Source organism: Myotis lucifugus, unplaced genomic scaffold, assembly GCF_000147115.1.
Source record: "Myotis lucifugus unplaced genomic scaffold, Myoluc2.0 scaffold_131, whole genome shotgun sequence".
In the NCBI taxonomy this organism is placed as follows: domain Eukaryota; kingdom Metazoa; phylum Chordata; class Mammalia; order Chiroptera; family Vespertilionidae; genus Myotis; species Myotis lucifugus.
Genome location: NW_005871179.1, coordinates 2,664,137 through 2,675,720, shown reverse-complemented (window position 1 = coordinate 2,675,720; position 11,584 = coordinate 2,664,137). Strand labels below are relative to the sequence as shown.

General features: G+C 49.9%; 1 protein-coding gene and 1 long non-coding RNA gene across 5 annotated transcripts in view; one reads left to right on the top strand and one right to left on the bottom strand.

Annotated features, from left to right (window-relative positions):
* Positions 1 to 3,660: 3,660 nt before the first annotated feature.
* LOC102419617 lies at positions 3,661 to 9,508 on the bottom strand. Its single transcript, XR_330197.3, has 3 exons — positions 9,391 to 9,508; positions 9,050 to 9,199; positions 3,661 to 3,978 (listed from the first exon to the last, which is right to left on the bottom strand). It is a non-coding gene; the product is annotated as an uncharacterized LOC102419617 (long non-coding RNA).
* A 182-nt stretch (positions 9,509 to 9,690) lies between these two features.
* Positions 9,691 to 11,584, top strand: part of AZIN2 (antizyme inhibitor 2) — a 26,771-nt gene continuing 24,877 nt past the window's right edge. For 2 of the 4 annotated variants that reach the window (XM_023758526.1, XM_023758529.1), the window contains exons 1-2: positions 9,910 to 10,030; positions 10,726 to 10,944. In XM_023758526.1, coding sequence (XP_023614294.1) covers positions 10,840 to 10,944 — 105 coding nt within the window. In that variant the 5' untranslated portion in view covers positions 9,910 to 10,030; positions 10,726 to 10,839. Of the gene's footprint in view, positions 9,811 to 9,909; positions 10,037 to 10,725; positions 10,945 to 11,584 lie in introns of those variants that run through there. The other 2 variants (XM_023758528.1, XM_023758527.1) reach the window with 2 other exon arrangements.

The following is an 11,584-nucleotide window of genomic DNA, read 5'->3' as shown; positions in this document are numbered from 1 at the left end:
CCCAGGGGTCCCCCCGGGGGGGGCCAGAAACCCCCCTCCCGTCTTTTTTTGCGGGGAAGGGGGCTTTTTTTCGGGAATCCCCAGAAAAAAAAAACCCCGAGAAAAGGGCGGCCTCTTTTTTTTTTTTTCCTTTCGCCGCGGGGAGAAAACTTTTAGTTACCACGTCCCCCCCTCCTTTTGGGAACCCCAAAGACCCCCCCCCCACACTTTCGGTTCGTTTCCCTCGCCGGAGACCGCCGGAGGTTTCCAACCTCGGTGGAGGGGGGGGGGAATTGCCGGCGGAACTTGGCCCTCGCCGCGCCGGTCCAGGCAGCGCCGCCTGAACCTGCAGCAGATGCCGACTCCGGACCGACGCGTTTGTTTGCGCTCCTCCGCCGGCATCCTGCGCTACGCGGCCACAGGCGCACACCTCATGGAAACAAGTCCGATAAAACGTGTAGGTGATAAAAACAAATACCTACAAATTAGTGCACCCGGGAAACCCCAGCGCGGGCAGCGGGGAGGCGGTCTCACTAATCCCTGGAACAGGTGAGGCTCGGGCATCTCCCGGGTTAGGTGGTGGAGGGGCTCTAGGGACAGGCACGGGGCGCAGCTGGCTAATGGGGTGCTCCTCTTACCTCTAAAATAGGCAGTGTTTGTCGGGATGCCCTTGTCATGAGATGACTTAAGGTGCTTAAACACCCCTCAAAGTTATGATTTCTGTCTATCTCTGAGAACTATATTTTTCTTTCAATTCCTTTTAATAGTTTACTTGTAACATTTATATTGTCTTGATAACCGTGCCTGGCTAGCTCAGTCGGTAGAGCATGAGACTCTTATATTGTCTTGATGGGTTTGCTTGTAGCTCTCTCTCTCTCTCTCTCTCTCTCTCTCTCTCTATATATATATATATATATATACACACACATATATATAGTAGATGCTCAATATATATTTAAAATATTGAGAGAGGGGGTCAATGGGAAAAAAGGGGGGACATCTGTAATACTTTCAACAATAAAGATAAATAAATAAAGAGAGAGTGCCGGGTTATGTGAAGGAAATGTTCAGGGTGCTGGCGCGGAGGGTAAAGGAAATGCTTTGGTGGTTTTTACCTGCCTACAATGCACCTCCCTTCTTCAGGTAACAATACCCCACTTATTCCTTTGAGGAGCCACCCCTTCCCCACCTTCCTTCCTTCCTAATCCCATCTCGAAGCTGGGGAGGGGGTGGCCCGAGACCCACGCCTGGCCAATCACAGACGTGCACGTCAAGCGACAGGGCCAAGCAGACACAGTCCAGGGGTCCAGGGCTGCCTGAGGAGGAAGCCCACCCCGCAGAACGCAGAGCTGACACTTGAAGCAAAGACTGTGTCTGAGGGTTGATCCCTCAGTGGCTTTCTTACATGAGGCAATAAATTCCCTTTGCACTGACTAGAGCCAGTTTGAGCTGGATTTTCTCTTTCTCCCAACAAGAACAATGTGTTGATGATCCAAAGCACCAAGACAGCCTCTCCTAGGAGAGGACACTTACTAGGAAGCAGAGACCTGAAGGTGGAGAGTGGCTGGGTCACATGAAAAGGCAAAGGGAAGGCCCAGGAAAGGAAAGAGTGTGGCAGGTGTGAGGAGCTGCAGGAAGGCCCGATGGCGGTGGCCGGGGGAGAGAGGAGCCGAGTAGATGCAGCTGGACCGAGGTCCCTGATGGAGGGCCTCACAGGCTTTTTAAGAGTCTGGGACTTCATTCCAAGAGCAGTGGGAAGTCAGTGCAGGGTTTTAAACAGGGATCGACTGAATCTGCATTTGGACATTCTTTGCATTTTAATAAGAACATGGGTGATAGTGTGGGGACTAGATTGGCAAGAGGTAGGAGTAGCGCAGGCGATTACCTAGAAAATTATTGCAGACCTCTGGGTTAGAGACGATCACGATGATTTAGACCAGTGGTTCTCAACCTTCCTAATGTGGTGACCTCCAATTTCATTGTTACAAATTGAACATAATTAAAGCATAGTGATTAATCACAAAACAATATGTAATTATATATGTGTTTTCCGATGGTCTTAGGCAACCCCTGTGAAAGGGTCATTCGACCCCCAAAGGGGTCGCGACCCACAGGTTGAGAACCGCTGATTTAGACAGAGTGGGCACAGTGGATGTATAGAGGTTGGGTTTGTGGCAGCTGGTTTCCAACGATGTCCCCCCGTAGACCATGACTCCCAATAGTCACGCCTTGTGTGGTCCCATCCACCCTGAATCTGGGGCCGCTCTGTGGGACTTCAACCAATGGAATGCAGAGGAAGTGGCGCTGTGCCTTCCAAAGGCAGGAGATCCAGTGTCCATGCTATTGAGGACTCTGCTGTGTGGCCGGAAGCCTCGGAGATGGAGGCAAACACTCTTTGGCTCCTAGAGTGGATTCCAGTCACCCTGGCTCTGACTTATCACCCACCCACGGTCTCTGTGTCTCTGATTGGTCAGTTACCTGGAGGTACATGGATGTCCTAAGGTTCAATCAGCAGTGGGGGAGAGGGGAGGAGGGGGAAGGGAAGGGAGAGCCGGAGGTACAGACATGGCTGCCTGGCTCCACTTTCCCTTGAGATGAGAGAGCAGTTTTCAAGAGGAGAACGTGACTACAGCAATTTCAAAAGAGGCTCAGCTTGGGACAGGCTTGCATGACTCAGTGCTCAGCACATTGGCCTCTGCCCCAGTGCAATCCCTCAGGGAATGGAATAGAATTCCACCACCCACCTCCTCACAACATGCTGACCCTCTTCCTGGACCTCTGACCCTGGCTGGGTGTTCCTCAGCTCAGGTTCCCAAACCTCCTTGTGGGGCTGCTTCTCCCACCTTCCTCAGCTGTATCCCTGACCCTTTGCTGGACTTTCTCCTCTGACCCCCAGGCTCAGGGTAATAATACCAAGAGCGACCACTTAGAATGCATTTACTAATGTATGAGCCAAGCACCCGGCAAGAGCTCATGGACTCCTAGAACCAGTTCTAGAAAGCAGGCACTCTCTTTTCATGCCCATTATACAGATGCATAAGTCAGGTTCACACAAGATAAGTAACTTTTCCAAGGTCACACAGCCAGTGAGAGTTGCTCCAGGAGATGAATTGAAGTTTAAAAAAATATATATATTTTATTGATTTTTTACAGAGAGGAAGGGAGAGGGATAGAGAGCCAGAAACATCAATGAGAGAGAAACATTGATCAGCTGCCTCCTGCACGCCCCCCACTGGGGATGTGCCCGCAACCAAGGTACGTGCCCACAACCAAGGTACATGCCCTTGACCGGAATCGAACCCGGGACCCTTGAGTCCGCAGGCCGATGCTCTATCCACTGAGCTGCCCCAGGAGGTGAATTGAAGTTTATATACCCCTGGAGTCTGTTCCCTTAATATCTAGGGACACACAGCCCTCCAGCCCAGGTTGGTGTTTGCCTCACCCTACCTCTCACCTGAGCGGGGTTGGGGTGAGAGCCCAATGCTTTCTTTCAAGGGTACACAGCTTTGACCTCTGTCTGCTGTGCTTCAAGTTCATTCAGGCCAGGGCTTTTCACAGCGTGGTTCCTGGGCCAGCAGCATCAGCATCGCCTGGGAATTTGTCAGAAATGCATACTCTAAGGCAAGCATGTCAAACTCGCGGCCCACAGGCCTCATTTATTTGGCCCGTGTTAGCCTTTGAGTTTGACATGATTGCTGTAAGGCTTACTGACTCAGAAACTCTGGGGTGGGGCCCAGAAACCTGTTTTAGCAAGCCTTCCAGGTGGTTCTGAAGCCCACCCATCTGAGCACCATTGGATCAATCCCTTTCCATTCCACTCTCAGGTGGCTCTGGAGACAGCAGCTGGAGAAAATGAGGCTTTTCAGCTGAGTATTGTGGGTATTTTTTGGTGGTGATGGTTGTATTCTCATCACATTTGTCAGAAATGACTCAGGTCTGGCTTGAGAGAAGGTGTGTGGATTCCTTGCACACTATTATTTTTTCACATTTGCATTCAGCCTAAAAGAGAGTGAAAAGAGACATAAAGAAATCCAAACTACCCAATTCAGCAACTTAGCTTTTTGTCGGTCTAGGGAAGAGTGTGACTGTAATCCCATAGTCAGTCAACACGCTGAATTTAAAAAGAGGCCCAGCTCGGTACCAGGTCCTGGGCTGGCCTCTGTGTCAGGGGACAGATGCCTTACTAATAACTAGGATTTGGGGTTCCAAGAGTTGGGGTCCAGGATCTGCTCCAACATGATCCTGGCCTGTACTGTTTCAAATTCCTCACCAGTGCACAGCCCCAAGCCAGAGACCTGGCTCTGTCATTTGCCAGCTGTGTGATCTTGGGCAAGTACTTGGCATCTCTGGGCCTCAGATTCCTGAATTGTGAAATGAGAGTAATATTTCCCACCTTGCAGGCTTGTTGTGAAGATGGAGGAAATGCATGTAGCATAGAGGTGCCATTTACTAGCTGTGTGACCTTGAACAGGTTAGTTAGCCTCTCTAGCTTGTTTTCTCTCTTGTAATATTAATAGCACAAACTTCAAAGGATTGTTGTGAGATTCAAGGTCATATAAATTGTACAAGGTTGCTATCATGCAACTACTCTGGTAATGTAAGCTATTATTAATGTTAAATACATAATACAGTTTCTGGAGCATAGTAGATGCTCAACAAACGGTGGCTGTTGTTATTAGTTTCCATCCTTCACTTAAAGACAGCTCTGACTTTACAATGCCTAAGGCTGCTTGCAGCCTCTGGCTGCGGTTTCTTCAGGGTCTCCATCTCACTGATGCCTCCAGGGGGTGGGCAGTGCTGACTTCGGGTTGATGCTCTTTCTACCAGTTCATCTGTGATCTCATTTTGAGTTCCAGACCCCCCTCAGATCTCCTGCTGTTTGCTGTTGACCTGATTGCAGCATGCTTTGTTCTGGCTTTATGCTCCATTCTCAGGGCCCATTTCACAGGCATAAAGTTTCAGACCAGAGTTAAATTCAAGCTCTATTGCTCACACTAACAGTGTAATCTTGGACAAAGGATTTAACACCAATTTTCTCATCTGTGAAATGGGGTCAATAATGCCCATCTTGCTGGGTTGTATAAAGATGAAATAGCCTTGGCTGGTTTGCTAAGTGGCTAGAGTGTCAGCCCTCGGACCAAAGGGTTGCAGGTTTGATTCCTGGTCAAGGGCACATACCTAGGTTGCAGGTTTGATCCCCGACCCCTGTTGGGGCCCCTGTGGGAGGCAACTAATCAATGTGTCTCTCTCTCACATTGATGTTTCTCTCTCTCTCTCTCTCTCTCTCTCTCTCTCCCTCCCTTCAACTCTCTCTAAAAATCAATGGAAAAAATATCCTTGGGTGAGGATTAACAACAAAAACAAAGATTAAATACAACCATGTATTTGTAAACATTCATCATGGTAACTGTCACACAATAGGTGCTTAATAAATGCTTATTTACTTCTCTGTTCACCTCTCCCTATGGAGTAAATCCCATAATCATTCTAACTGGTATGTGATCAGTAAAAGGGGAAATAACCTTTCCTACTTGTGGCAGAGACTGCCAGTCTTCACACAATATCCAGTCTCCCTTTCTTCTTTAGTATTTTGACTTTATTGGGTGTGGGAGGAAGTAACAACATACCCAACTACTGACTATATCTTCCCGCCTCCCTTGCAGCTAGGTGGCACCATGTATCTTTTCTGGTCAATTATATGAAAGGAAGTGTTGGTGGTTGTAATCGCTGAATTGTGCCCCTCCCGACCCCCCCAAAAAAACAGATATGTTAAAATTCTAACCCAAATACCACAGCATGTGACCTTATTTGAAAACAGGGTTTTTACACAATCAATTTAAAATGAGGCCATTTGGGTGGGTCCTAATTCAGAATGACTGGAGTACTTATTGAACAGGGAAATTTGAGCACAGAGACAGACATGTACAGAGGGAAGATGATGCGAAGACACAATGGGAGAAGATAGTCATGTGACTGGAGTGATAAGCCTACAGGCCTAGGAATGCCAAGGATCTCCAAGGATTGCCAGCAAACACCAGAAGCTAGAAGCGGCAAGGACTCTCCCCTAGAACCACCAGAGAGAGCATGGCACTGCCAACACCTTGAGCGTGGACTTCTAGCTTCCAGAACTGTGAGACAATAAATATCTATTTTAAACTACCCAGATGTTGGTACTTTTTCACAGGAGTCCTAGGAAATTAACACAGGTGGAATTTGAAGGTGGCTGCTTAACGGGAGGCTTCCTGATGCTTGGAATGTGCCGGGTTGGTGTTTATAATATTTAACAACCTGTGTATGGAGATGGGCACTGATCAATCAAAAAGGACATGGACCAAGAACAAGGTGTGTGGTCACACACATTCACATATTGGTTAGGTCAGTGGTCGGCAAACTGCGGCCCCTTGAGTGTGGCTCTTTCACAAAATACCACATGTGGGCGTGCACTTACAGTGCAGTTGAAACTTTGTGGCCACACTCAAGGGGTCAAAGAGCCGTATGCGGCTTGTGAGCTACAGTTTGCTGACCACTGGGTTACATATTAGCCCTGGGAATGTGGCTGGAGCTCCAACAGCCATTTTGTACCACGAAGCTAGAAGCTAGGAGCTGGGGATGGCAGACTTGGACTGCATTCCTCCAATATTATCGACTACATCCTTGGTAGAATAAACCTATGTTTGTTTATGGCTCTGTTATTTGGGGATTTTCTATTTTCCTCAGCCAAACCTAAATTTAACTCACATCCAATCCCATGAAGTACTGGGAATCCTGAATGAAATGATCAACAGGAAAGTATTTTTGCAAATTCTCCAGCTCTAGGCAGACATAAGACATCTTTCTTATTGCAGTCTTTGTGATGATGATTATGATTGGTTTAGGAAAAATAGATTGAAATTGACTGACATGATCCTGGCCAGAGATCAGAGGTTTTTTTTTTGTCCTGCTTCAGCAACATTATATATATATATCTCCCAGAGAGGAAGGGAGAGGGAGAGATAGGAACATCAATGATGAGAATCATTGATTGGCCACCTCCTGCAACCCCCAACCAGATATCGGATATTGAGCCTGCAACCTGGGCATGTGCCCTTGACCAGAATTGAACCCAGGACCTTTCAGTCCACAGGCCGATGCTCTATCCATTGAGCCAAACTGGCTAGGGCAACAACATATTCTTGAGGGCTCTGCACAGCATCCATGGATAACAGTGGCATGAGAGACTGGCAGGAGAGGGGCTGCCAACTTTTGGGCTGGATGCCAGCAGGATGACTGGGTGATTTTTGTTGAGCTGCAGCCAGAATGCTCAGCCACTGGTTGGCAGTTAATCATAAAGGGTAAGAGTCAGGACAGATAGCTTTGAATCCAGGCTCCACCCTTACTTGCTATGTGACCCTTGGCAAATTACTGAACTTCTCTGAGTCTCAGATTTTTCATTTGTAAAATGGGAACAATTATAGCCCCTGTGACATAGGGTTGCCATGGAGATTTAGTGATATAAATACCCAGTAGGGAAAAAGATACATCCAGTTTATTTGTATCCTGTCCACTAGCCCTTGACAGATAATATATGAACAGACTGGATTCTGATTTGTTCCATCTTACCTTCATTGATTCATTCATTCAGTAAGCATAGTGAATGTGCCTACTCTGTACCAGGGGATGAAAAGAGTTAGTGAGATAGATTTAGACCATGGTAGCCAAATACAGCCAGCTCAAAAGTGGTTTAAAAAAAATAGAGCTGCCCTAGCTGGCTTGGCTCAGTGGATAAAGCGTTGGCCTGTGCACTGAAGGGTCTCAGGTTCGATTCTGGTCAAGGGCACATGCCTGGGTTGTGGGCTCAATCCCCAGTAGGGGGCATGCAGGAGGCAGCCGATCAATGATTCTCTCTCATCATTGATGTTTCTTTCTCTCCTTCTCCCTTCCTCTCTGAAATCAATAAAAATATATTTAAAAAAATAGAGCCAAAGTTTGCTTGGGCGCCCCTCCCCTCCTCTCATCTTTTCTTGAGGGCTCCCTTCAGCGTTTCATTCATGGCTGTCCTGGTCTACCTCCTCACAGTCAGTAGATGCTTGTTCTCAGGAGGACCTCAGTCACTAATTCATACTATAGTGGAAATGACTATGAATCTCTCAAAGAAGGGGCTTGCAACTGACCCCTCCTGTAAAGTGATTGCCTCCTGAAAGGTCGTTCTTATGCATAGAAAGCAAAAAGGTTCCAAGTAGAAGGGCACAGAGGAATCATTCAGTCTGAACCCAAGCCAGGCAGAAGTGACTGTCTAAGCAGAATGACCCCAACCAAGTACACCCAGCAGTCCTGTGGCCAGGCTGGGTGGGAAGTAGAAAATGGCTCCTCCAGACTCCATGGTCACTGCTCTACATTATCTGTGCATGCTCTGATTAGGTTTTTCAGGTCACCCCTGGCAGGTACTGAGGCAGGACTAGAAGTGCCTCTGCCGTTCAAGAAGCCTGCAGCCTGACAGGGGACATGAACACATATGAGCTCTTTGGCCACCCTGATTTGAAATGCTGTCTTCACTGTGTACTGCATCCTCCAATGTGCACCAGGCTACTCTAGACTCTGTTCGGTGCTACTGCCGTCTCGTCCTGCACCACCACCATGCTATTTCAAAGACTATCACTTTAACAATATGTTTTTATCCGGTACAGGGAGGCCTCTTTCTTCTTTTTCAAGAATGTCTTAGTTGTTCTCATATCATTACTGTTCCAGATGAACTTCTAAATTAGCTTTTGAGTAACAGATATTGAATCCTCTTCAGCACTTTTATTTATGCCAGGCCCGCGGTTCCTGCCCTGAGAGCTCACACACTCCACGAGAAGTGTAACCGAACAAGAGGTGTAAAACGACGTCAGGAATCTCACCTGTGGGTAACCAGAGCCAAAGGCCTGAGGAGTCCCCACAGATGTGTGTTATGAATTCCATTGTCCCTCCTCGCTAGGGAAGTCCGAGGAGGCTCAACAGGGGAGTGGCATACTGGACTTAGACGGATGAGGAGGAGTTTTTCAGGGATAGAAGAGGAGAAATGCTTTGAGTGGGGAAGTCAGAGAACGCTTACCTTGGGAGACACATTTCCTATGAGAGTTGCTAGGCGTTTGCCGGATTCAGAGGATGAAATGAGGAAGGGATGGCCCTGAGCTGAGAACATCACAGAAGGCTCTCTGAAGATACTTCAGCTGGGTTCGAGTTGGAGGTGTCAGAGAAGATGCTGGAAGAGGTAATTAAATAAAAACGGTTTTTATTAGAAAAGTAATACAAGATGACCTTTTACCTGGACTGCGAAGGAGGAGCCAGACAGGGCAGAGGAGGTAGTCACAGAAAAGTCTTCCCAGGAGCAAATAGGAAATTTGGCTTCCTGCCCACTCTCTAAGATCCACGACCAGGAACTAAGAGTCCCACCGCGTCGACGCCGGGAATTCTGAGATGGTGACGCTGCGGTTCCGATTTCCGGGGGTCGGGTAGCCGTGGGCAAGGGATCGGCCGCGAGGACAGAGGCTCAGATTTGCGGACCCTCTGGCAGAGCTGAATGCTTTATGTCAGAATTGACCAATGGGATGACGGCACGCGGTTGCCAGGGCTACGGCGGGGCGGCCGAGCGGAGGCGGGGCCTGAGTGGCAGGGGCGGGGTCGGGGCGGGGCTTATATAAGCGGCCGCGGGAGGAAGGCGGAGCGTGGGGTCGGTGGCTGCTGGGCGGGCGGGGCGCAGGCCGCGGGGCCGGATCCGGGGGGGAGCGAGCGAGCGGAGGCGCGGAGGCGCGGAGGACCCGATTCACTCGCTGGGGAGATCTATGGGCCGAAGCCGTGTAAATGCGTTTTAAGGCGAGTGCGGGGAGTGGCGCGGGGAGCCTCAGGGGGCGGGCGCCCTCGGCTCCGGTCTCCAGTGCTGACGTGCCCCTGGCCCCTCTCGCCTCCTTTCAGCAGGGGCCTCGGCTCCGCAACTGCCACTCCTCCTCGGGGTGTTGCACAAGTTTCGAGGTCACCGGCGACCCCCCCTAGCAGTGCGCCTGGCTCTGGCCCCTGCGAAGGAGGACGGGGCGTGGTAAGGGTGTGTGTGTGTGTGTGTGTGTGTGTGTGTGTGTGTGTGTGTGTATGGGGGTCGGGGGCGGGACCTCGGCCCTGCACTCGGGAGGGCTCCCCGGGAAGGACCCTCAGCCTTTGGTCCTCGCCCCTGGAGCCCGCAAGGCGCCCCCATGCACGCTTAGAATCCCCAGCACTCCAAGGCCAGCCGCCCCCCTTTAAAAATGTAGAAGCTGAGGCTCTGAGAGGGGATGGGGCGTCCCCAAGGTCACGCAGCGGAGAGCGGGCTCGAACTTCAGCTCGGGTGCTGGACTCGGCGCGGCCTCTGCAGCCTCCTTAGGTGGGCGTGGTCAGGGCTGGGGCAGCGGGAAACGGACTCCCGAGACGCTCGGCTTTCCTGCTCCCTTACTCTCTTTCTTTCCTTTTTTTAACTAAAACTGGAAAGAATCTCCAAAACAATGCATCCATTTTATGGATGGGGACACTGAGGCTCGGAGAGGCACTGACATCTAAGCCTATAATGCCGTGTCCCCGTCCAGGATTCGCGATTGTCTCTACCCTTCCCAGTGAACCCGAGCTCCCCAGGCTTGTGCGAGGGGCGTGGCGGGTGTGACAGGACTGGGCACCGTGGCTTGGGGAAGTGAGGGGGTCAGCGGAGGCCTCCCCCCCGCCCGCCCCATCGACCCCAGGCCAGCAGCACCTCCTTCTCCCCCGCAGTGTGTTGCATACTTTCTAAGGCGGCAGCGGCGGCGGAGGCAGAGGCAGCGGCGGCGGCTCCATCCAGCCCATCGGCTCCTCCTCCTCCTCCTCCTTCTCCTCCTCCTCCTCGGCATGGCAGGCTACCTGAGCGAAACGGACTTTGTGATGGTGGAGGAGGGCTTCAGCACCCGAGACCTGCTGGAGGAGCTCACTATGGGGGCCTCTCAGGCCACCACGGTGAGGGGGTGCGGGTGGGGTTGGAGCCCCGGTCCCTGGTGCAGGCCCAGCTGCCTCCTCTGAAAGGACCCCTGGGGCCTCATCTTATTCTTTCACTTGCTATTCATAACTTGCTAATTGCAAGAGCCAGACCCATGTTGTCCCCAGTTCCTGGTCCTTGCCTCCCAAACCCGCCCCTCCTGTTCCTGCCTTGAGGACAGCACCACTATCATCTACCCAGGCCCTAGAGCAGTGATAGTGAACCTTTTGAGCTCGGCGTGTCAGCATTTTGAAAAACCCTAACTTAACTCTGGTGCCGTGTCACATATAGAAATTTTTTGATATTTGCAACCATAGTAAAACAAAGATTAATATTTTTTGATATTTATTTTATATATTTAAATGCCATTTAACAAAGAAAAATCAACCAAAAAAATGAGTTCGCGTGTCACCTCTGACACACGTGTCATAGGTTCACCATCACTGCTCTAGTCCTTTCGGCTTTGAACATTCACTCCAGATAGCCTTGATATGGTTCTCATCATCTCAGTAGCTCTAATTATCACATCAATATCTAATTAATACATTAAAAACACGGGCAATTTTTGCCCAGAAGCACATATAAAATTAGGTCTCAAACACTTCATGAAATACAGCTTCA